The sequence below is a fragment of the Acanthopagrus latus genome, chromosome 12 (genome assembly GCF_904848185.1).
Source record: "Acanthopagrus latus isolate v.2019 chromosome 12, fAcaLat1.1, whole genome shotgun sequence".
NCBI lineage: Eukaryota > Metazoa > Chordata > Actinopteri > Spariformes > Sparidae > Acanthopagrus > Acanthopagrus latus.
In genome coordinates, this window is record NC_051050.1 from 19,393,158 (window position 1) to 19,419,916 (window position 26,759).

The 26,759-nt window shown below is 42.7% G+C and overlaps 1 protein-coding gene across 1 annotated transcript; it reads right to left on the reverse strand.

Moving 5' to 3' along the window:
- Positions 1 to 4,746: 4,746 nt before the first annotated feature.
- slc45a2 (solute carrier family 45 member 2) lies at positions 4,747 to 25,432 on the reverse strand. The gene is made up of 7 exons (XM_037117273.1): positions 24,973 to 25,432; positions 22,744 to 22,920; positions 15,856 to 16,220; positions 13,952 to 14,095; positions 9,756 to 9,879; positions 7,853 to 8,058; positions 4,747 to 5,041 (listed from the first exon to the last, which is right to left on the reverse strand). The coding sequence occupies exons 1-7, from the start codon at positions 25,430 to 25,432 to the stop codon at positions 4,820 to 4,822; spliced, it is 1,698 nt and encodes a 565-aa protein (XP_036973168.1). The 3' UTR covers positions 4,747 to 4,819.
- Between the last annotated feature and the right edge of the window lie 1,327 nt (positions 25,433 to 26,759).

Below are 26,759 nucleotides of genomic sequence, written 5' to 3' on the forward strand. Positions count from 1 at the left end.
AGATGAATTTGATTTGTTATCTTACAAGCCAGGCACAAACACAAAATCCCTCTAAGTGTCTGCGCGACTTGTCCCATTAATTATTGCTTCAGAGAGCTTTCTCCAACCTCTAATTAATATTGATTTAAAAGGAGACGTTGAGAGCGTTCAGCAGATCAGATCATGTGCTTTTGATTTCCGCTGCACCATTAGCCTGCAATTAGGCGGTGCCCCTCTCTCCTGGTTTCATTACTTCAGGACCATTTGCAATCAAGCCATTCAATTTCAGCACCAAACATTAAGTCATCCTTCACACCGTCTTCCTCTGGAGTTACATTTAACAGCAGTTAAGTGTAGACGCCTGTTTGAGCTGCAGTAATTAATACGCTGTTCTCCTGGATAGACTCAAAAATTGTTAATAATCCCGTAATAATCCCATAACTTCAGTTTTTTTTCCTCAAAATTTGGGCATTTTACCTCATAAATGCAACTTTTTTCCCGGAATATTTGGACTTTTTTCTCTTGGTTGATCTAAATTTTGACATTTTAAAAGTCACAGATGGCTAAAACCATCTCTTTTTTTTTTCTTTTTAAGTATATATTTTTGGCCTGTATGCCTTTGTTAATAGAACAGCTGCAGATACAACAGGAAACAGGATGAGAGAGAGGGGGAGTGACACACAGCAAAGGGCCCAAGGCCGGGACTTGAACCCAGGGCCACTGCAGCGAGGACGAAGCCTCTGTACAGGAGATGCTCGCTCTACCAACTGAGCTAAACCATAAACCACAACACCAGCTGGTTGGAGCTGCGGTTATAAATAAACTGTTATTTTGCAATGTGTCAACAGATTTTTTCATCGCCCTCTTACAGCAGTTGGCTTCAATTAATTCAAGTGCACCAGTAATTGTGGGCATTTGTCGGGGGGCCGTGGCTGGACCCTAAAGCGAGACTCCAGAGGGAAATAGGTTAGGTGCTGAATGAATTTACTCTGGCTGGCTGGGCGTTCGGTTTGCAGGGGGGAAAGAACACGAGTGGCTGCGGTTGGCTTTCCAGGTGGAGGTCAGGGAGACTGGCTGGGCTGGCGATGCTGCACAGGGAAGCAGAAAACAGACGCTGCAGCTTGGCGAGTGTGGTCAGAGCCTGGTGGCAGCAGCAGCAGCAGCAGCAGCAGCAGCAGCAGCAGCAGCAGCAGCAGCAGCAGGGTCTTTGTGGCGTGGAGGACTGGGCCCTGATATCAGACAGGTGTGCTGAATGCTGATGATAAGCAGGTGTGGCAGACGAGAGTGAGAGGGAGACAGAGGCCACAGTCCATTCACACTGAAATGACTGTAAATAACTCTCTCTCTCTCTCTCACACACACACACACACACACAAACGCCTACACAGGTGAGCAGGTGTCACGGCGGATGAAGGCGTTCCTGCTTCACTTAAGCATTTCCATTTTATGCTCCTTCGCCACATTGTGAAAGCCAATACGGTCGCTTCATGCTCCGCTGCACTTTCTTTGGCAGCGTCGGTTGCTTTACAGATGCTGATGAAACATATGAAACGTCTAATAAATGATGATGACGATGATGATGATGATGATGATGATGTGTTATTATAGATTTAGTTACCAGGCAGAATATAAAGTAGTTGGAGGTGAAGTAAACAACCCCTCACTGCCACTCCACACTGCAGATGATGAATATAAATATGAATCAATGTTCTGTTGCTACACAGCAAACTTTCTTACTTAAAGGATAAGTTCACCCAAAAAAAAGAAAATTCAGTCATTATCTACTCAAGGAATGTTTTGGTACATTTGGTACACTTGAAAATTTATTTTTCAGAAACATGTCTTACTGTACAGTTCAGCTGGCTACCAAAACACACACCAGACACAGGAGGGGTGTTGTCATTCTCTGTTCTCTGACTCCATCACTCCACTGGAGCTTTACATAGTAGTTGTTTGCCGCTATTAAATGTTCCAAAATCCCAAATATTTGACCTTTAAAGGGGCACTGTGTAGTTTTGGAGAAGAAATTCAGACTAGGAATTAATAGAGGTCATAATACAAACTCAGAAATATTCTTTTTCCACTAACTGAATAAACAAGCTGTTCTCGGAGGGCAATAAGGTCCCCTACTTTGGAGCTAGAGAGGTGGCAGGGTCCGCCACCTTTATAACAAAATAAACAAATCAAAATAATATGAAAGTGCTTTGACCTTTAAGGTCAGTTTGTTTGATTTTGCTCCAGAGAAGGTCTTTCTTTTCCTCAAATCTTAATAGTATTTTTTTTAAAAATGATAATAATAATAAGCTTTTCGTTAGTTCTACTAAAGTAATAGATCTTCCGTCACCGCTGACTGATATCTCCAACTTCCGGATTAAGCAGAACATTCACGATTTAATCAAATATTAGATTCAATATTGACTTATTTCTGAAAGGATCTCAGTGGAACTCATTTGGTTGAAACCCTGTTAATATTTTCTCCTCCTGTCGCCTCTGAGCCTTCTGTGTGTGTGTGTGTGTGTGTGTGTGTGTGTGCCAGACAGAAAAAGAAAACGGATTCAGCAATGTGAGATCATCACCTGATTGGATCTTTTAATTAATCCGCAACAGAAATAAAGGCGGACCTAAATGTAATATGCCAACAGGCTAATTCAGTGAGATGTAACTGGCTAATTTGCCTCAGGAACATGTTATTAGTGTCATACACCAGGCCGGTTTGTCGTGTGGGTGTTGAATTCAGCACCGCAGCAGCACAAACGCCTCTAATATTTCACCTGTTTCAGAAACGCATTTTTGGGGGGGGGGAGATACGACTCCAGTCATAATCATGATGAGAAATTCCAAATGTGATAGTGTGTTTGCCTCAAGAGACGAGCCTATATCCTCAGTGATCTCCCAGAGGCGACGAAGAAAGAGCCTTTGATGTGTTTTGAATGTCGAGGAAACAGATTTTCAAAGCCGTTTAGACGCTCTGTGGAAGGTTATTGTCGCGCAACTTCCCGCTCTTTTCCAATCAATTTACATGAGAAAAACAGTTTTTGAAAGTGCTTGATTGACTTGCGATCAACATCTCACAACACACGTGAAATGTTGTCATAATAAATATTCATGTTTTCTGCAGAAGGCATGACTGAAAAAAAACCCCCAACATATTACAAATGAGTCACAAACTCAAGTGAAAACATGCTTTGAGAACTGACCAGGCGGCTGATCTCCATCCCCTACACCTCCTGCAGGCAGACACGGATATAATGAGGAGCAGAGAAGCACGACTGATGTGTTTTTAAACTGTGATCCGAGAAAGGATGAGGCCCACCGGGCGCATTAGTCATTTTCGTCGGCGCACTTTCGTCTGTGACTTTGACCGGTTCTGATGGATTTAAAGATGCCCGTCGGACGAGCTTTGAGACACACTGCAGGGAAGTGTTGCGCTGGTCCACCAGAGTCTTAAGACTAAGCAACATTTTTCAATTTCTCTTTAAATCATTTCTCAGGTCCTGTACTATAAATAAAATATCACTGCATTAACAGTATAAAAAAATTGTAGCTACATTATCAGTAGTAGACACACTTATAATAACCTTTATATCCACTCATGCAATAGAGAAATTATTTATCATTTATGTTTAACCATATTTCAATTTGCTGAGGTATTCATTGCAGCATGCTCAGGTTTGACTGCAGTCAGCCCGACATCTGATCAGTTAAAAGGTGCTGCATGATATCTTGTGTTTGGCAGATAATGAAACTATGGAGCCTTGACAGCACACTAGTGTCTGACTGTGCACCAACTATGTACTCTGGAGCTACAGTGTAAAGGATGAGGTCACCCAAAAATGAACATTCAGTCTGTATCTACTCACCCTCACTGTGTGTCGACGGAAAGTCAGGAGAAGTTTTGCACCTCGCATAACATATCGAGACATTTGCAGGAAAGTAGATGAGGAGTATAAAAAAAAGAACTGATGTTATTTGCACCTTAATTTAAACTGGAATCTTCACTGGAGCTCCTGTTAATCTCCTGATGCCACAGTGATACAAATCTTATTGGAGTTTTTTCAGTTTTCTGTGTTTGGGGATATGTGTCGTCATACCTGGCAACCCGACCCAGAGACACAGGTGAGCATGCAGCAGCGATGCTTCCTGACTGTTGTCAGGTGCACAGATTCATACAGATTTATCACCTAGTGAATAATAAACTGTTTTATGGGTTCTGGGTTTACTTCCTGGTTATCCCGGCCTGTTGGATATGCGCAGTAGAGTTCCCGCTCGGCCCACAGACTTTACATTGTGATGGATTTTTAAATCGCTTTCCCCGGCTTTTACAAATATAAAACCTCATTACAGAAAGAGTCAGTATCGACCTCGTATGCAGTTCTTGACGTCCAGTCAGCAGTTTTACACACTTTTATAATGTGAAGACTGGAAGCCAGGCTGAGCAGGGCCCTCCGGGGCCCCGTCACTCGTCCCTGCGCTCACCCCAGCCCCCTGCTCCGGAGTTTGCTGCTGAAAAAGGGTGAGACAGGTCCAAAGAAGAAGAGTCACTCAAATTTTAAAGCACCTCAAATATTCATATATGTACCGAGGGGATTACCGAGGTGCATTTATGAAATAATAGGTTCCAAAACTTATTTCACCACCACATGAGGGTGGAATTGATTTTCTCATCAAACTCTCAGCAAATAAGAGTATCTTCCAAAATGTCAAACTATTCCTGTCAGTCAGATGACCACACACCCTCAGTGAATAAAATCATGAGAACCAAAGAGATTTAAGGATATAATAAAGAATCTTTATTTAATAAAACAATAGCTTAAAAATACTTTTTTTTATATAAGCAGTATCATTCCACATATCTGATGAAGAGGGCGATGAAGATGCAGCCAAACAGAGACATGGTCGACGCCGAGAGGACCACAACGATCACGCTTCCCGCCATGTTGACCAGAGCGCCGAGCCCCGCGCCCACGATGATCTGAGCCAGCTGGACCATGCAGGTGAGCGCGGCGCAGTCCACGCCGGTGCCCCGCGGGGTTTCAGTGTTTCCTCGCAGCTTCAGTTGCTCCTGGAAGCACAGAGGAGGAGGTAGAGGAGGGAGAGAGAGAGAAAAAAGGAGAGCAACGTAACATCAGGAAACAATCAATACATGTGTGAAGCGATGCAGCGCTGGACAACAGCTGCATATTGTTTACTTCACTGTTTGTATTCTTCTTTTAAAGAAGACAGAAGAAATCTGATGGTTCAGCACCAGCTCACGGAATTCAGCTGAGTGAGGTATTGATCGAGCACGCAAGGACATAAAAACTTCAAAGTTTTAAAACCAACAATTGATTTTTGAGCGACCACCAAAGGAGAAATACTATATTTTATTATTTATAGTCAGAAGGAGTAATGATGTAAATGGAAAAAAAGAAAAAGAAAAACTTGTTTGCAGTTTTACAGCAATATCACAGCCAGCTGCGATGCTCTGGATGGGAATAATCTGGGCTGACAATCAAACAATCAAACCATGATCGTTCCTGCAGTTTCAAGACTTTTGAAGCTTTTATTTCCTCCCAGATCCGTGCACTTCCACCATTTTAAAACATGGATTTTGTAAATATCCACGACTCTTAAAGTGGAAAGCAATTTTCCAAGTGGTGTTATTTTTGGCACCGGTGGCATTGTTTCCTTTCTCCTCAGAGTAACAACAAAGCGATCCACATTCAGTCTCTAATGGAGTGATAAGAGCGGACAGAAATGGATCACCGGTCGACTTTACTTCTCCAGGAGACAAAACTGCACGGTGATAGTGAAGTTTATGGGGAACCAGTTGAAACTAAGATGGAGTCATTATTCTGTAGCCATTACATTGTGCAAGAACGAGGTCCGGTCTCATTTTAAATGCAACGGAGTCTCCACCGGTTGCCTCGAGTCCTTCACCTGGTCAATCAACAGGCTGACTCACAGTGTTCATAATAACCTCTGGGTCGGAAAAAAAACATCAGTAGCTAACATGCAATTTATGACCTTTTCTAGATGTTATTTCTAAGTTTAGACTTAAGAGAATGACACAAAACTAGCAGTTAGATGGAAATGTGCTGTTAGAAATGTGTGTAAAGCAGCACGGTAGACAGAAAAAAAAGCACAGCAGAAATGTCAGAGAGGTCGCACCACCTTGTTTCACTACATGTACTTATAGCTACGGCTGATAATGAGCACTCAGTTAAACGCGTTTGCAGATGTCACATTTCTCCGCAATGCAAATAAACTATGACCGCGGTGTCATGGTGGTTTGCTCTATACAGTGCGTCTCCTTTGGACTGAGATGTACAGAAAACAGAATATACTGTTTATCAGCCCTTCAGTCTTATCTGTGTGTCATTAAATCAGTTTTACACTCAGAACTGTCAGACTTCTGTCTGTGGACAAAATACTAATAATGTTATCAACTGGTGTTGCGAACAAATGCCTATAAATGTACACGTCACAAAACTTGTCGCAGGTGTGAGATGGTAAACCCGGGTATGACGGCATTCCCGGCTTCAACTTCCGACTTCCAAAGTATATGGAACGCACCAACAGTCGCAACAGGCTGGTGTGCTGATGACGACAGAATAAAGTGTGTTTGTGTGAGTGTCTAACGGCGCCATATATATATTCTTTTATTTCACGTATGCGTAGCGTAATGCCTTTTCATGGTCATCTACACTGTGCATCACGGCGAAAAGTCTAGCTGTAAATCGGTGCTCCATCTTAGTCAGGCTGGGACACCTGCTGAGTTTGGCTGGTTACAGACAGCAGGATTGGAGCAGCAGCTGCATTAATCTTCATGTTTACTGTGCAGCAGCGGTTTAGAGCAGTTAAGAAAAAAGATGCACCAAGTGGTATCAGTGTTGGCAGCGCTGTCACAGAGACGACCAGATTGTTTCCTGTTCTTCTACATATTTCAGCAGGTGGGATCCACACGTCATCCGGTAATCCCTTCTTTGAAAAATGCTGCGTTCAAAATACAGCCTCCAGCTTTATGGCACCAATGACTGCAATCATCCAACAGGTCCACCATATGACGGACTTGCTTACAGGCTGTCACATGAAAACTGAACTGTATAACAGATGGACAGACTGATTTGATACATTTTAATTGCCTCCCTGTTTTATTGTGTGTGTGTTTTTTTTTTGTTTTTTTTTAGGTAACACTGGTACTAACTCTAAAGCAGATTTAATTAAAGTCCATTTTTAAACCAATTTCACACACAAAGGTCATTTGAGCCTTCACAACAAGTCTGACTCAGCCCATGCAGACGGTTGAGAAATGTCATTTATGGCTGTGAGGGGAGTTTTTACGAGTTATCTCAGCTTCTGTTTCACACTTCAAACTTATAACAGAGCGCCTGTGAAACAAACCATGTGAGTGTTTTGCCCTATTAAGGGTTGTGCTCCACTCGTCTGTCCTTCTGTTGGGCAATTTGAGTTGGTTCTGAGCTGTGTGCAAGTTAAGCCTCAACACAGCAGGATGTGGAGCAATTTTTTTTTTTTTTTTTTCTGAGGGTAGATTGAACACTATGTTTTCTTTATTGTACGAAAGTCACTTGAAGCACAAGGTCAGTTTTCCATTATTCACATTCAACGTTAAAGTTATTTCTGTTCTGGGAGGTTTTCAGCGTGGCAGGTCTGAGGCCGGCGGGTGGCCACTCAGTGCACCTGTTGATAGTAAGTTGATCGACACTCATTGTTGGGGGGGAAAACTCTAAAGAGACTGAGGCTGCTGCACACTTAAGTATTTCACTGTAGACCTTGAAAAAAAAATAAAAGGGCAAACACTCTCCTTTTCACATTTTATAACACAAGTGTCTCTGCTGACATCTGGACCCTGAAAAACATTTCTCCCGGGTACCTCTTCCTCGCGCTGATACTCGGCTATCAGGTTGAACGGGATGGTGTAGAGCGTGCTGGACATGACGCCGAACACGCTGCAGAGGATGAGCGTGGCGATGATGTTGGGGAAGAGGCCGATCAGGCTGGTGCCCATGCCGAACATAAAGTAGCCCATGAAGTATAATCCCTTCAGGCCGATGTACGGGAGGAGGCACCGCTGCACATCTGAGAACACACACGTCAGACGATCAATTTCGAAATTCAGCATTTCAGATACTGGAGCTGCTTGATTTGATTTGATTGGACAGACTGTATTCTGTCGCGGAGCAGTGATGTACAAAACATCTGCACAGCATCCAGGGTACAAATTCTATTTCATCTTTATTTAACCAGGCAGATCATTAAGAAAGATAGAAACAAATTACAATATGAAAGGCAGGGACTTGCTACAAAAGCAAAGGCAGCGGCAAACTTTCAAACATTTCTAACACACCAGCTTTTCTCATACGATCACAAACAAGCAGAGTGCAAGGTGATTTTTTTCTTCACTGGCCAAATGTCTCGGCAATGATTAGAATTTATCTGCCACTCAGTACATTATCATAGTTTTTTGGCTGGTGAAGCAAAATCTAGCGGCCACTTGCATATTTTACCAATAACAGGCATGAAATCGATGAAATGCAGTCGAGCACACGAGCACCGGGGCAGGAAGCGAGCAGACGACAGTATCAGACAATACTAGATGTGTAACGACCTATTAGTCTGAAATGATACATAGCTTAAATGATTAATGATCTAGTGCCAATAATCCATATCATCATCGTTGGGCCTTTATTTTGAAATTCCCCTGGCAACACGTGTCATCTTTTCTATCTAAGGTCACCTCTGTCCTAAACATTATAACAGTTTGTAGCACAATCAACTATCGTTCTGGTGCGTTTACGAACAGCTCGGACAAATCGCACTGATTCAACCTTTAAGTTTAATAGTCTTGGGATTATTATAAATAAGACATGGGCTTCAGTTAGCTTTGAATACATGTCCGAGCCTGCACTTTATTGCTTTGACTTGAATAAAAAAGTTGCATCAATACTTCTACTTTTTTACAGTGTTTTTCTTTTAACTTAAGCATCGTATTTTTACTTCAGTAAAGAAAGTATATACTTTTTGCCACTTCAGGTCAACAGGATTGTTGCTGTTGCTACTTTGCCTCTATAATGGTACTTTGTGCCTCAAATAACGTTGTGCTGGCAGGAGGCTGCACCAGCAGGGGAGGAGAAATACTCGCTCTCCCTCTCAGACTCGTTACAGATGGACAATAAGCCTCCGTGGGAGAGATGAGGAGCCGGAAACTGCCAGAATACTCCCACAATGCTGCACAATCATGAACTAACTGCTGCAACGCCTGATTTGGTCTAAATGAGGCCTAAAATAAGGTGCAACAGGTGAGGCAAAAAATAAAATGCAGGGTAAGCAGCAGACAGGTAAAAGCAAAGGGAGTATTATTAATTCAGTGTTACTGTTAATTAGATAGTTGGTAGATATTGACAGATTACACTCCCGGGCTGTACTTTACTTTGCATGTGGCACGTTTTTCTTCTTCTCTCCCTTTCAGATCTATCTACAGCAACAGCAGATGTAAGCGAACATGATTAAGCAGCCCATGCCTCTGAGGGGAGGGAGGAAAAAAAAGTGTGTGTTTTTTGTTTTGTTTTTTCTTGCGCAGAGCCATCTAATGAGTGGCTGCAGCACACTAAAGCCTGTCATCCCTGCAAAAACAGAGTGAGAAGCAGTAATTGCTCGCCGCCATCCATGAAAGTCGCTCACAGCGGTGCGAATGCTGTTGGTGCAATGACGTACGTAGGGACGGACCAACACGTGCATGTTCTCCCTTTGTTCCCGTCACTCACGCTGTTACTCACAGGAGTAGAGAGCAGAAGACACGGCATTGATACACAGTCCCCAGCAGCCCACTTCCACCCCTCTCTCATACGTGATGTAGGCTGTGGAGTTATGGTCTGCATATGGATTTCCCTTGTAGACAATCTGAAGAAAAAAAAAGAGAAGAGAAAGGTGAAACAAATTGAGGGTGTTGAAATTCGTGCCCCCATAACCACCAATCATGAAAGTCTCACTGATATCTGTAAAACGTTGGCATCCCTCTTGAATTCATATTTTTATCGCCTTTCTTTATAACAAGTGGCAGATTCCAGCTCAGCGGGGAGCCACCGCCTATATATCACTCACCCCTGATAATGAGACCTGCAATTTAAGATTACGCGTTGGTGCGTTGAATGAACCCTGGCTGTCAGCGTTGCATCATGGGGTGAAGTGCCGTCTTTGATCAGCACGCTCGCTGTTTCATCACAACACACAAAACAGCAGACCGCTCTCCTGCACATTCGCCCTACGTCCGCCCCCATGCAAACAGGGATTAATGGAGCTCAAGTGAGAAAACACATTGCAGCATGTTGTTGTTGTTGTTGTTATTGTGTTCTTCTCACTTTGCCACCTTGCCCCATTTGACTGTGTGTCATATTCAGGCTTCACCTGATACAATCAATATCTAATCTTTTGATTTTAGCCTCATAATCAGATTCCAATCGGTGTAAAAGCTCAAATTGAATGAAGTTTCTATTTTCAGTTGTCCAGTGCATGTCTTGATTTAAATGTGTGGCAGGGAGTTTGTTTTCGATAAACAAACCCTCAGAGAACTTAATAAAGATGAAGATAGATCTCCATCTTCAGGACAGAGAGGTGGTCAACACTAGCGTCGAAAGAGATAAAGTGAAAGGAATGAGAAGAGGAATGCACGACATAACATCACTTTTGCGCGTGTCACACTGCTGTTCCAATTAAAGCTGTAGTCTGTAACTATTTTTTGTTAAATGTACTAAAACTGTTACTATGAACGGACGGCAGAATAAGATACAGGTCAGTTGTGTAAAAACCCACTGTCTGTGGGTCCGCCCAGTGGCTGTAATTTGATTTGCAAGAATCCACCGCTCCCGGATCAGCACAACCAATCAGAGCCAAGCGGGGGTGTCTGAGAAGTGTCAATCACTCTTGTGCATACGCTGTTGTACCTGGCAGCCCCCCCTCCCTCACACAGGTGTAGTGCCTGCTCTTACCTTCTTACCTGGTCAGATACTTTCAAGCCCAAACTGTAAACAATGGCAGAGAACAGACAACAACAGAGCCGAAGAATGCCCCACCACTGCCCACGTCAAGAGAAGAAATAAGAAGACTGATGAAGAAAAGCAGTGTTAAAAGAAAGAACTGGACCGAGGCAGGGGGAAAACTAGGGAAAATATTGGAGTGTCATTTCAGAGGTGGAGGGAGTTGTGGGATCTGTAAGGACCCAAGAGCGACGCAGAGTTAGAGTTATTTCTGCTGGACAAATAAGGACCCCTGCTTGATATTATGTCTAATTCTATGTTTTAACCACAAGGCTAGGCTGGCAGCAGTGACAGTAATACTCGCATTAGTGCATATTGCTGTATGATGTCGCAATCAAGCTAAATATAGCTTATTAGCTTGTATACTAACTCCAGTGTTTAGCTCTGTCTTTATGGCTACTGGTTACCAAGAGTGTCTTCCACGTGACCAGGCAGTTGTCACATTGGTTTGTGTTCAGTAAGCTCTGAAGTGGTTGAATTGGTTTAGAGAGATAACATCACTCATGCTTCATAAAGGCAGCACGGTGATGATGATTACCTGAATGATTACCTGGCAACTCCATCTGCTGCAATCTAAGGAATATTGTTTGTTACTCTGGATATCTACAGTTACTCAGCACCTCACTCTATTGGTCAGAAAGAGAACAATCAGGGCTCATGTTGTTATTTTGAATGCGCTGTCTTGGTTATCTGGCCTCCTCTGTTACCGAGGTTAAAAACCTGTTCGTGCACGACAGGCTCCTCTGTGGGGAGGGAGAGGAAGAAGGAGGGACCTGCCTGGGAGCTGTGCTAGTTCAAATTTTAAAAGTCCACTTTTTTTCTCAAAACTCCAAACTGCAGTTTTAAATTTGTCGTTGCACACAAACACCGGACCAGATTAATCCCCTCCCATGTAAACAGTTAAAAATCTTCAACTGAAATCAAGAAATACTGTCCATGTGAACTGCATTCTTCCACAGAATCAGGCTAATCACCATTGAGTGACTAATTAATTACAAACAGAGCGATTTACTAATCAAATTCCTGTGTTTTCAATTTTGTAATGTCACAGAAAAACCCAAAATATAGTGCAGCCCTGACATCTATTGCTTAGGAAACTGCCACTGAGGCAATTTTGCCAGGTGTCTGTCTGTCCCAAGACTCCTGAGTGCTTATGCAACTATTTAGTGATGATAACTGAGTAGTCACGGGTCAGAACAACAACATGCCTGCAAGCGTTGCAGCTGGAATGACAGGATCCCATCTCGAGAGGGTTCCTTCCTTCTTTGACAAATTGTTGGTACAGACCGGTGTTTTTCAAACCAGGTCGCGTTGCCCCCTGTCCTGCAAGTTTTCCCTGCTCCACCACACCTGATCCAAGTGAAAGTCTCATTATCAGGCCTCTGCAGAGCTGAGGACGAGCTGAATTTGAAGCAGGTGTGTGGGAGCAGATAAACATCCAGAAAAACATGCGGGACAGCAGGCAACAGGACCTGGCTTAAAAAACACCTCTGGTTTAGAAAATGTCAGAAAATTGCGAGAAATATGCCAACATGTCGCAAGTTGTCAGATATTACGCTTACGAGACCTGAAATCCTCACAACATTTGCTGCTGTTTAATCAACAGCCCATAACATATTTAAGTGACATTATGTAGAAATGTGCATTTTTGTGTAATTAGGCTGATAACCCACCCTCTAACTGAAGTTACCGCAGTGCAGAAACAAGCGATATCTATACAATATATATGAAACTGTAGCCAGAGAACAGTTAGCTTAACCTAGCTTAGCATAAAGACCATATCTTGGTGTGTATCTTGTTTGTTTTTGACAGAGCCCGGCTGCCTGTTTGCCTGCGCTTCAGCCCGTTGAGAACAAGGGAACATGGCGACTGCAATAACAGCCGATTCAACCCATCTTGTTGCTTGTTGCTGAGTGGCGACCTCTAGTGGTTACAGTTATTGTTACGGCAGCAAAGGAGGAAGTCGGGTGAAGGGACTTTCATCCAGGAGACCGTTGCCATGAGTTTTGTTTTTTTTAACTTAGATAAGTTTTGAAGTCTTGTCTGGTACATTACGTTACTGAAGTTATGCACATATTTTTGGTATGTTTGTTACTTAATTTACATAAATAAGGTTATTTTAACCCCAAAACACAATGTTTTCCTAAGGCTAACCAGTACGCCTGTGGCTGGTATGCTTCAGTCGTCGTGTTGTCTTGGAAACAAGTCACTGGCATTACATCCAGTCGTTAAGGTATGAGGGTGTGTTGCCTGTTTTCAGTCTGTATGCTAATCAAATCTAACTGTGCTGCTTATCAGTCCATCTACAGTTAACTCGCTGTTTCCACTGGCTGGCTTGTAGGAAAACAGCTGTCTGCCTCTTTTTCTTTTTCTTTTTTAATATCAATTCTATCATTTAATTGATCAGTTGTTTTGTTTATAAGAATGGTTTGAGGAGCTTTTGTTACACATTTTCCATCTACAGCTCACTCTCCCTGTCGACTCCTGACTCCTTGATGAGAAAATACAATGCAAGAAAAAAAAAGCCTATCACGGTGTGCCAGAGCTGAAGCTGACATTTTGAAATGCCTTGGTGTGTGTGACAGAAAATATTTAATTTACAGCAATACTGAATAGAGAGAAAGCCACAAATCCTCACATATATTTAGCACCGCGGCTTGAAAAACGGCTCAAACAAGTCGCTGATTATGAAAATGGAAATCAGTGTGAAAGCGGTCGGAACTGGTGAGTTCAGTGGCACTAATCACTGCAATTCAGTGTGATTATGTCACAGTGAGTGGACAATGAGCAGAGATTAGAAGCTCTGAAAGCGGTAATGTGAAATGAGGAGGTGAAATCATGGCCTTTCTACGTTCTTAATCACTCATTTTTAATGCTATTACAGTGACGGCTTTGTTTCTGAAATGCAGGGACTCAAGCACACACACAACTTATCATACCTGTCCCATAAAATCAGTGAAGAAGAGCATGTTGCAGAGGAAAGCTGTCCATCCCAGCAGGTGACTGACACACAGGTAGCGGTAGTGGCTCGGCATATTGCTGACGGTTTTCATCAGTGACCTGAATGTCATCCTCTTCTGGGCCTGCAGATACACATCAGACATCAATCAGCACTGACAGCCACAACAGTTACAAACGAGAAAAAAATAAAATAAATAAAACAGCACTCATAGCTCTCAGCACTTAAGCCCAAGACAGACAACAACTTAAAAGCTTCAACAATAAAAAAACAAAACAAAATTGCACACTGTAATCACATCGAATGACGGGATTCAACGCAAAGATCACAGACGAATCACACTAAGGTGTCAAGGTTTAGAGACGTGAGTCGATGAAAGATGGAGGGGCAGAACGAAAAGCAAGATGAGTACTATCAAAGCGAGCGCATGAAATGTTTGGGGTGATGAATCAATGTCCTTGCATTAAAGTGAGATGATGCAAAATCTTTTTTTTTTTCTCTTTCATCAAGTGATATCAAACACTGTCAGAAGTCAATTCATGCTGAAGCTGTTGGATGTGACTGATTGATGTCGGAGTTTAGAGCATCAAAAAAAGGAATTCATCAATGCTCGTTAACCACCTCGATATGCAGGAAATGGAAAACATGGACTTGTTCTGTTGCACGGGATACATCCACACTGCCATAAATCAGAGAGTTCCTCTGCACAGTGTAGTGTCACCGTGATGGAGCAGCCACGCCACTACTTTGTGTTTAGTACTAATTAGCAAATGGTAGCATGCCAGCATAGGGAACCAAGACGGAGGTCACTGTAAACCTGCTCATTAATCAGCCATGTGTTTGCATGTTGTTAGAATTTGGCTCAAAGTCAGAGTGAAGGCAAAAACTAGGACTTGTGTTTACTTGGGAAATTAACCCAAAATGATACAGTATATATATCTGCTAGTGTTGCTGTACATACATATATAAAGGCCTTCACACACTGGGGGCATGTTTCTTGTATGCGAAGAAACATCAAAATTGCGCAGAGGGAGGCTGATTTTTCTGAACTGTTCATGCTATAAACAAAGGCCTTAACCAATCACAGCTCACGACAATTCCTGACCTGTTGAGTGTTAATGTTTGTCATCACTCAAGGGACACAAAATTATAAAGACGGTGTCACAAAAGTGATACAGGATGAGTATCCTCAATTGCTGCTATATGTGTTGGTAACTGAAGCTGTTTGGTGTTTTAACAAATTAATATATCATAACAGACCAAACTCGAGCTCCGGGACAGGAAGCTGAATGCGGTGAGTATAAAGTTGAAGTAATAATATACCTGTGTTGCAAATTCACCTATTGGGGCCTGCATCGCTGCCGGTGTGAACAGTATTTTTCACAAACATGGTCTGCAGTGTGTAAAGGCCTTTCACTCTGTGATTTTCCCTACTCTTCCCACAGGAAGGTCATAGGTCGCTGTAGGTATCTACTGCATCGATTGTGTGAAATGTGACCTCATGACCGGCCCTAAGGCTGGATTGTAATCAGCATCAGTCAGCAAATATGTATGTGTGTGTGTATATATATATATATATATATATATATATATATATATATATATATATATATATATATATATATATATATATATATTTCAATAAAGGCTTTTTTTCTGTTTATTTGTGGACATTTCACCTCCACTTAGACACTTAGACACTGCTTTTAACCGAACAGACAATAAGACTACATTTCAAGCCAATTTCCTCATTTTTACTGCAGCATTAGATTCTAATTTTAAGATAAACAAATTAAGTCTATATTCCCTCTCAACTTGCCATGAGTGTATACTTTCTGCATCAAAACAAATACACCCTCGGAGTCCCTCTATGACGATACACACCTCCTTGTTTGGCTGCTTGGCGCTGGAGGTCACAGAGTTGGCCTCCCCCAGTGCAGAGAAAGACCGAGGCCTGAGGTCTGTGACACACGGGACTACAGGAGAGACGGGCTCTTTGGTTAGCGCCCCGTAGCCGTTGCTGTGGGAGCCCAGTAGGCGGAGGGCACTGGGAGGTGACAGGTCAGGGGCAGGGGACACCTTGTCCAGAGGTTGCTCTGGAATGCTGAACAGGTGCATGGTGAGGAAGATGCCCCAGGTCAACGCTGAGAAGAAGTAGATGACTTGGTACTCGGTGCCCAGGAGCTGCCCGATCACCGAGTGACCCCAGTCCATCGCACCCACCAGGTAGCCAAACGCTCCGCCCAGACCTGGAAGCCACAGAGGCAAGGATTAGAATACTGTAACCACCCTTTCAGCATTGTTGAATGTTACCTGAATTTGAAGAATATGACCAGTATCCAAAGGTTGCTCCAAAAATATAGGGGCATCATATCACAAGAGAAATGGGTCTTTGGTCATTTATGTAACTTTTAATTTAAAAAGTTGACATTGTTTGAGATTTCTTTGTCATGACAAGTTGACATTAACCAAGATTACATTACCTGTTTTGCAACAGAAGCTCCATGGCTAACTAGTTAACGTGAGCATCTGTAGCTACAGTTAGGAGCAGTTAGTGGTGAGCTCAGTCTAACAACAGCCAAAACTCCCTAAATCAGCTTCAAACTCATTTCCTGTTGTCAAAGTTATCGTGTAACATTCAGTGACAACTTAACAATATGTTAAAAGTATTTTAACACAGTCAAAAAGCTTTTTTAATGTTGTGAGTAATTTTCCTTCCCTCTCAAGTAAACTGGTGTCATGCCATTCACCCCCTTCCAAGGAACTGTTCACGATAACAAACGCACAAAGAAACTGTTCTGCTGAGATGATGGCTATTTTTCTACATTACAGCAACTGGCAGGTAAAGTAATAACCACTTCAGGTTTCACACTTCACTTGGGCGTGCGCGTCTGGAACACTGTTGTTTGCGTTCTGCATCAAACACTCTTCTCTTTTCCGCTGAGTTGTGTACTTTTCTGACCCCAAAGTAACTGAACTTTTTTTATTGCAGCACAGTGCGACAGAGCAAAGCAGGTACATCACTGAGGCTCACTGTCGGCGGTCTCGAAAACTTGACACAGAGATGCTGGAAACAAGACAGGAAGAGATTCAGTATCAGCAAGATACAAGCTGCTGTAGATAAGGTTTCAATCAAATGAAAGTGTGGCACAATTTGTTTGCTTTCAGTGGGTCTTCACTGGAAGTTAGCAGCTTTGAGCTGTTGACAGCTCTGTTGTGAGTGTCACTTACTCATTAAAAGACTTATGGGGGACCACGAGAGCGACTGAATCGCAGCGGATGGTCTATTAACATCATAAAAAGTGCTTCTTGTTGTTTATTACTGAACTGAAGCCAATCATTGCAGCAGTATGAGCTGTAATTGGTTCACTTATTGATGTATGTAGGTCTATTGAAGTGCACCTCAAGAGTTGATGTGGAGCCTATTTGCCTCACACTGTCTCTAATTGGTTGCCTTCATTGGCTGCATTCTCTGTGCTTGACTCAAACGGTTAACTCACAATGTAGCTCGGTTGATGAGCTTCAGCATCCCCAGCAAACACACCAACCTCTCCGGCCTCCTCCTGCTCCTCCAGGCTCACGGTGTCTCTGGTCTGGGCTGCTTGTCCACACTGTCTCACACATCCAGAGGCAGTGGAACTACGTCAGCCGAGGAGGTTGAAGTGTTAACCAGGGAAACTACAGCTCACCATCCGCTGTATCAGCTCTGCCGCTGGCTGCTTGATTTACAACCCAACTCCAAGAAAAAAGACTGACACAACTCATAAACACAAGATAACCAATGAATGTCCACTTGGAGAAAGCACACTAGGTACATAATTATTGTCTCATTTATAGTCAAGTCATTGTGACCCACTGATCCCCTCCTCTCTTCTTGCATTCTCCTGTGTCAGCATGTAATGGGTGTATTTATGACCAAAAAAGCTGTTTTGAGGTTTTCATCATACAAAAACTGGACACAAGGGGGGAGTAGGGCAGGTCTTGCAAGAAAAGATTAAGAATCTCTGAGCTGAACTGAACAAAATGAATTATTTACATGCAAACATCTGCACAGTAACAGCTTCAGGTATTTTAGTACTTGGTCATATACCAAAACATTTGGATGAATTTTGATTTGAATTGATCATGGAAAAGATCATGAATACATCTGTAAAAAATTAAGGGAATAGATCCTGAGACATTTCACTCCAAGCCACAGATGTCAACCCTCAGCCTGGCAATAAAGGAAAAGTCCTTGAGATTCATCCCCTGGCCACCATGAATGTCTGCGCAAATCTTCAAGCCAATCCATCAAATAGTTGCTCCGATATTTAAGTCAGCACCAAAGAGGTGGAGCGATCGATCAGCCAATCAACAGAACAACAACAGTAGCAGGTACCGTGGCTAAAACTGACTTGAAAATGCAATCTGTAACTGATGACAGACCTCTTGTCTATGCTGAAGAAGAAAATTGAGCTGTGAGGGCCCGCAAACTGTTTGATAACAGCATTCAACAGCTGACAATCAACCCCCCCGATAGATGAGTACAGAGGGGATGACACAAAAGGTACAATCACAGAGAAAACACAAAACAGTTCGTGCTCCCTCCTCCTCCTCCTCCTCCTCCTCCTCCTCCTCCTCAGACCTCACATACCAGCGGTGGCAGCAGGCGCGTCTAAAGAGTCATGTGCCTCGTGTCGGTGTCTCTCAGCTCAGACCCATGACTGCAGCACATGACTAGCTCAGGGCTGGATTACTGCCTGACTAGCATGCTCATACCACCCGGTGCCTGCTGACAGCTGAGCGATACACACTGACGCTCGCACCGAAAACATCATCCTGCCCTTAAGTAGAGTATTGAAAAACAATGTGATTGTTTGATTCCGTGGGTTTTATTTGAGACATTTCATTATTAAGCATATCTGTAAGGGTATGGCAGCTTACAGAAGGAGTTTGAAGTGAATAAATAAGAGATATATACCCGGTTTATACTGACAAATATACAGAAAAGTCTAAGTGTGTTTTTCTGATGTAAGTACATATTGTTTGGATCGAGATGTACTTGTGAAAAGTACATTGAAGTACTCTTGCCCCATACAGAAAGTTCTTTACCCTAATGACATTGACAATGTCACTGTTGCTTTCTTGTATTTTTGTGTTCGTCATCCTGAGCACATCATGTGACTTCTGTACGGTCCACTGAGGCTGGAAGTACGAGTCTACATGTCTGCTTGAAGCGTAGCAACAGGTGTATTTCCAGTATATATATATATATATATATATATATATATATATATATATATATATATATATATATATATATATATATATATATATGTAAACTGTAATTTGACTACGCTTACATCTAAAGAGAAGTACACTTTCACAAACTAAAAATTGGGCTGCAAAATACAGTTAAAACAGCATCTTCAGTCTACTTATAATATAGTTCACAGTGCGGTTGCAGTACAAATTGAGACTTAGATATACACCAGTTGTGTACTTCAGTTTACTTTTTAAAACTTTAAATGGGGCCAATTTAGTCCCAAGAAGAATTAAAGTAGTACACTTGCAAGTATACTCCTAGTTCATGGATATTGGTGTTACTAAGTGTTACTACTACACAAAGTAGACTTCATAAATATACTTGAAAAAATGAATTTATTTAACTCATATAGTGACCTAAAAACATATGATACTGCTCTACTTTTTAACTCTCTGCACATGTTCGGTATATTTAATTAGTGGTTACTTTGATTATTGTTCCCATCATATAAAAAAACCCTAATTTTTATTAAAATAATTTGAAATATGTTGAATCTTTTTTGATCTGATAATCACCACCCCTAGTATACAGTATACATATAAATACATGTTTACTATACTTTTACTTTTTAATACTTAATTACATCAAATATCTATACTTTTACATAAGTTCTATTTAAATGAGTGACTTTCACTTTTAAAAGTAATGTATTAACTCAATATCTTTACATAACACTCAAGTTTTATACAACTTTTTGGTATTTTTGGTCCGCCAAAGTCCTGAAAACAATATTTTTTTTATCTTGTTGTACGTGATAAAAACTTTCGACTTCAAAGGATCATAACATCCCACTTTGAAAGGGATGACTTGGCATAGTAAGTATCACAGTTAACACTTTAAGTGCATTTTGCAGGTAGTACTTTGGTACTTTAAGCAGAAATTCAAATGCATGACTTTTATTTGTAACACTATTTTTACGCTGTGGTTTCGTTGCTCAAGTAAATCAACTGAATACTTTTTCCCACTCCTGCTCAGAAAGAAGAAATAGCATCTTCTACTCGACAAAGTGCTCGTATAACCAATTTAAGCATCTTAAAATCATCCACTTTGCGCTTTGAGCACAAGGTTGCAGCGACCTACCACATCACAGTGTGACACATTTTGCTCAAATGGGAAAAAAAAAACCCTCACACTCATTTCTTACTATGTCCATAAGCTGCCACTCAGCCAAAGAACATGAGGTGACCATGATGTTACTCCAGCTGCATTCGGCACACAGTTTGAGTGGAAATCTAGAAACTCCGGAGGACATCAGTTGACATCCATTACGGTGCCCTTGAGATCCATGATGTTTCTTTTCAGAGCACAAACTCGAACTGTAGAGACAAATCTGCTGCAGCCAAACATAAATGTCTCGCATCTGTTGCTCTGCATCTGACCGTAAAACAACTTAGAGCAAATGCATCCATTCAATTCAAAGTTTTGAGGACACTCAGTCTCAAAGACTCATTTAAGATGTCACGCTCTATCCGAAACAAGCGGCTCTTGTTCAGACACTCACAAATCCCATGGCGCGGAAAGAGGCCGCACATGAATCGCTGAGGCAAACCTCGTCTGTAATTCCCTCAGAGACTTATTATGAGGAAACATTTGGTTGCGTTTCATTAACCTGAGCTTATAAAACCAAGAGCGAGGGATGTTTTTCACAAACGGAAGTTTTTGTCTCATTTTAGAAAGGTTATATTTGATCTAATAACGTTTACTGCCAAAACTGTGATAATCAGAGCAGTAATGGGAGACCCTCAGCAGAAATAAGCACATATTATCACATCTTTGTGAGTTATGTTTCTTAATTTGCTGTTTGAAATGACTCTATACGTACATTTGTACAGCTTTTTTTACGCATTGGTACAGATAAATGCAGGGGAAACAATCTACCATGTCTCTAACTGGTATTATTGTTGGCAAATAGATCTCTGTCCGATTTCCGCCGAAAAACACAGGAAGAAAAAGTAATACTCTTCACCCAGTTACTCAATAATGGAGACTCGAAATCAGATAGAATTGGTGCCAGGCTGCCAGCCATCATTTCCTCGAGACATTTTGTGCCCGCTGGCCGACAGAATTGCAGTGTGAAAGTTAGTTTATAGAGAACCAATCTAAATGCTGCTGGTGGATCTACACAGGTTTTATATCTGGTACATTTGAAGGAGGATGAGTTCACCCAAAAATTCAAATGCAGTCATCATCTATCCCCCAATAATGCAGAGGAAGAGCTGGGTGAGGTCGACAAAAAATATCTCTGGAACTTCACAGTGAGGCGGCGTTGCAGCATTCTCCTAAACAACTGTAGCTCCATACAGCTCATCCTATTAAACACAAGCCTACGTATGCCCAGAGATGACATCACCTTATACACCCTTGATGTGCAGTCAAGGTCATGTATCTAAGTAGCACCCCGGGGCTCCCGATGAATTGGACGAGCTGTATGGAGCCATTTTGTGTTTCACTTTGAGTGGAGACACTTGGAGTCTCCCTCGACTTCAAGGGATTTCGAAGAATGCTTCAGCTCTGTTTTGCTGTGAAGCTCCAGAAAAGTTTGTGGACTGCAAACCATCAGCTGACTTCCCATCGGGCAGGTAATGCCTGAACTGAAACGTCCCAAGTTTGTTCGATTAAAACAAATAATCAGTTTATTAGTGAGCTTTAGAGGTGACGTTCTTGATATTCAAGCTAAGCTAAGCCAACTTAAAGTGAAACTCTCGCCAAAAAGCAACCAAGGCTTTATTTGTGAATGTATATGAGTCAAATCTTCGTGTAAAAGCATAATTACGGCGAGTACATGGGGCACTTGTGCGTTAGCATCAAAACACTAAGAAGGCTCGACACAACAAAACTTTGCTCGTAGTATCACCAGGGTCTCTACACATGAACACGAGCATTGAGAACATTGTTTGTGTACACAGAGTTTACTAAAAAGAAGGTTTTTGGACAACTCACACTACCAGCTGTACCTTCGGCGCGCCGCCACCATGGCAGACAAAAACTGTCAATCCCCGAGTGCGACCAAACAGGAAGGAGAGTAATGGTGGACCTGCTTTTTGCCTGCTTGTTGGCGAGAGTTTCACTTCAACCGTGTCTATACTGATGTGCGAGGGGTGTCAGTCGTCTCGGCAAGGGAGCAAATCAGTATCATGAAATCATCTTTACACACTTCACTCACAGTCCTGCTTAACATGCAGACAGCACACAGACAACAACACAGCATGTGCCGTTCCACCCACCAGTACAAGTTATACACCATCACAATGTGTTATTCCAGTTTGTCAGCAACAAAATATCTGCAAGGCCGCTATTAACCCTTAAACTCTCCAAGCAAATGGTTACAGCTGGTTAATTCAAAGCGAAATCCTTCAATATGCACGTGGAAAACATGCAGAAATAAGCATTTCACAAACACAAATGCAGCGACAGTGTGTGTGTGTGTGTGTGTGTGTGTGTCTGTGGGGGTGGGCTGCATTACACACCTGTGAGGAGAGCGTGGTAGTGCAGGCCTCTTTCCTTGTCCTGATGTGAGCACACGTCGAACAGGTAGGCCTTGATGGGCCCGTCGATGAAGTCTGCGGCGAAGTCGAACAGCACGACGCCGAACATCACCACCACGATGGCCCACACACTCTTCTGCGACCTGTCCGTGATCAGCGCTGCAACACAACAACACATCTCATCACTCATCGAGCACATGACTTCATCGCGACGTCTCCCCCATCGTTAATTACTTTTTTTAAACTAAACTTGTGAGGCGTTTAATCTGCTAATGTAATTCGTCAGCTTGCAAAAAACGGAAAAGCCGATAAGAGGCGTTCTACCAAGAAAACCAATTATGTCGGACGGGTAACAAGTACACCTTAAAACATGGCTGTTTGATTATAAAGTGCGGTCTTGCTCCGTCTCAGAAAGTAATGAAGGATGATAACAAAATGGCGCGAGCAAAACAATTTCCTACAAAATTAGAACATAAATTTAATGATCTTTCAAAGACATGTGAGGGCGTGGAGAGGCAAGAACAACAGAAAAAGTCATTAAAAACTTTGGAATAGAGCACATTAAGAGATACGTTTGCCCAAACATTGAAATCTCAGTCATCATCTTCTCCGCTCCACGCTGACTTTTTTTTTTGGGGTTGTTTTTTAACGTTTTAAAACAAGTCCCCTCCCCTCCCCAGAAATGTTCTGCCAACAAGAAGAATTCACATGACTGTCCATCGGCTGAAAACACAATGACTCGGTTTTCATTTTGGGTGATCTTAACTTCTGACGGATCATGAAACCTCTCTGCTGCTCCACGCTCAGTTTTACACGGAGGCTGAGCAGACTTTTCTCTGCCTCCTCAAACAATGACACAGTTTACAACCAGAGGGGAAACTCGCGAAGCTGTTGGTCCGAGGGCTTTCTCAACAATGCAAACGTTATGTCACACGATCCCCCCCGTGGCATCCACTACGGCCCTGAGAACACGGGAAGGTAATCGGCTTACCCAGCGTACGTCAGAAGAAAGAAATACTTTAGAGCATTTTACGATGATTACAGCAAAGCCCAGAGCCTTTTTAATAAGAACTTTTGTATTATTTACAGCCTGTAGCTGGAAAAAAAAAAAACGCTTCTAGTGACGCCTTGTGTTACTAGTCCTGCTGTATAATTGTATGGTTTCATGATGAAACAAACCTCTGAGCCTCACGAACCAAACACTCCCTCGAACTTCACGGGGACACTGAGTGAGCGCTAAAATGTGCAGAGACGCCGCTTAAAATATGGTTTTACACTATTCAGTGTCCTTCATGATGATTACTCTAATTATCCTGCAACAGAAAGACATGAGGGAGGTATTCATTGTGTTTCAAGCTCCATCATTAAAAGTTCTCACTGAACTGTCACTAGAAAATGATCGCTGAATGCGGTCACAACCGCACACTGATCCAACAAAGCTGCTCGCCGACTAACAATACCAGCCGTCTCAGCAGTGACTCAGCTCGTGAAAGTGCTTCAAACTCAAATCCCTTTGAGATTCTCTTGCGTAGAGATCTTCTCGTGATGCAGCCCGGAGCCCGAAAAATCCTCACCAAACGGTTCAGATCTCACCAGCGGTTCCCTACATCAAACCTGCGATTCTCTCACTCATGCCTCGTCATCCGTCTGTGCCAGCGGGCATCGGCTCAAGACGGCCCGAACAAGTCCCACATTCACCCTCAGTCACAAGTTAAAAGTGTGAGCGTAAGAGCGTTTCAGGACCTCACGCCCACACATTTAACAAGTTAAATCTGTCACTTTCGCCACCCCCCCAGTCGAGATCTGCCAGCGAGAAGATTGTGATAGACTTCAGAGCCTGAGTGTGAAAGTCCAAGAGATGAGAGGGAAGATTGACAGCACAAAATAAAAAGTTAGGATTTGTTGCATCAGCGTGAGCATAAATCCGATTAAAAGTGGCAGATAGAAGTTGTTCTTCAAGGGGCAGCAATGCCGGTTAGTGCTCAAAACCTGACAGGAACATGAAGACAGTAAATGTTTGCCTTGCGTCGTCATATTTATCCTTCTGCACATTCCCAAACATCAAAATGAGATCAAGGTGATGTCAGATTTCGACAGTAAACTGCTACAGTAATCTTCTAAAAGAACTGATCATTCACTCCTCTTCATCCCTCTGAATCAAAAGGTAAAAACACAACTGTACCTCCCCCTCTCGTTCTCTGTTTCCCTCACCTGAGATGACAGCATCCCCGTTCAGGAACAAGGTGATTCCCAGCAGCATGAGGATGCCCAGGACCAGGATGTAAGGCCTCCGCCTGCCCCACGACGAGCGGCAGTAGTCGCTGGCCGAGCCGATGATGGGCTGCAGCAGGAAGCCCAGGATGGGGCTGATCAGCCACACCAGGCTGTACAGGCTGCGAGGAAGACCCACGCTCAGGAGCACGGGTGTGACGAACGCTGCCTCCACGGCGTAGCAGAATTCCCTTCCGAACATGACCAGGCCGTGGAGGATGAGGCGCCCCCGGGAGCGCCTGGGGGGCTCCACTGCGCCGAACACAGCACTGTCCACACTGTCCACGTAGTCCTCTTTGGAGTAGTCTGTTGAGTACTGGTGCAAAGAAGTGTGTTTGCCAGGCTCCGGGACCCGGCAGGCCTGGGGCCTCACAGACTGGTCCTCTGATAGAAGGGTCATGGCTGACAGAGAGAGGGGGAAGAGGGAGAAAGGGAGGAGGAACAAGGGAGAGAAGAAGAGATTGTAGGGGCAACAGACAGAGAGTGTGGTATCGTTTGTCCGCCAGGTGATGGATAAATGGCCAAATGCCCAATCCTCGCTGTGGTGCTCAGCCTGAGCTAATCCTCCTCTCTACTGCATAGCTGAGCAATGAGTCCAAGATCCAGACAGCTTTACATGTGAGGGTCTGCCGGCTGGTCTGAGCCGAGCTGAGAGGAACTCAATGAAGAGGAGAGCGAGAGGGGAGGAGAGACAGAAGTGGGTGTATTTAAGAGATTACTGAATGTTTCTTCCCCTTCTTCAGTCTTCAAACCACTGTAGTAAAAGCCCTGGGGAAGTTTATGTGTGTGTGTGTGTGTGTGTGTGTGTGTGATGTGTGTGTGTGTGAGACGTGTGATGTATGATGCGTGTGATGTGCTAAATCGATTCCATTGTTTCCACAATTACTAATGATTAGCCACTGGTGCAGCATTTATTTGTTGGCCACTCTTCTTTCAGATGGGAGGTAGATGCCACCTGACTTCATTCATTCACTGATGCATTTAAAGATAATATAAAAAGTGAGGAAGCCAATTTGTGTATTTATTATGTAAATAGGAAAAGTTAGGAAAGTTAGGAAAACATATTCAAATTGGCCGTTTGATCATTTCATTCCACCTTTACAGCGTGAGAATTAAATAATTCAATTTAATTTATTACTTTTCTGTTAAAAATAGTATCCAGTATTAAAAGTTCTTAAAAATGCATTATGCTTCTCTCTCTATAATGAATCCCGAAGCTGTCTTCTTCCATTTCATCCACTATTTAATTTGTATTTTAATCACAGTTTTTGAAGCCATGCTAGCAGTCTGGCTCTGACAACCTCGGTCCATCAGTCCAGACTGGAAATCTCATTAACTGTTGGATGGTTGCTGTGAAATTTGGTCCAGACATTCATGTTCTCATCAGTATAAATTGAATTTGCTTTGGATATCCCCCTGACTTTTTCATTACCAATAGGGTTGCCACCTTGGATTTGTGGAAAAAGGGACACTCAACCAAATGTCGGGACACACACACACACACACACACACACACACACACACACACACACACACACACACACACACCTGATGCTGTTTGCATTAAAGTGGCGATGGCTGCATGTTTTTGTTTGTTTGATACGACACCTTGACGCCTTTTTGCTTTTGCGTGGATTTTAATTGTGATTTTTCCTTCATACTTTACAGAGATTTTCGGCGGACACAAAACACACGGTGGATCGGCCGTACCCATTCAAACTCTGAAA

Bases quoted from the DNA above. Each gene is read 5' to 3' on its own strand.
- slc45a2 (XM_037117273.1), bottom strand. From the start codon at position 25,432: ATGACCCTTCTATCAGAGGACCAGTCTGTGAGGCCCCAGGCCTGCCGG. The intron at 14,096-15,855 runs GTGTGTATCGTC...GTGTATCTGCAG, and splicing joins CCAAGCAGCCAAACAAGGAG to GCCCAGAAGAGGATGACATT. The intron at 8,059-9,755 runs GTGAGTAACAGC...GTGTGTTCTCAG, and splicing joins GTCTTCTGCTCTCTACTCCT to ATGTGCAGCGGTGCCTCCTC.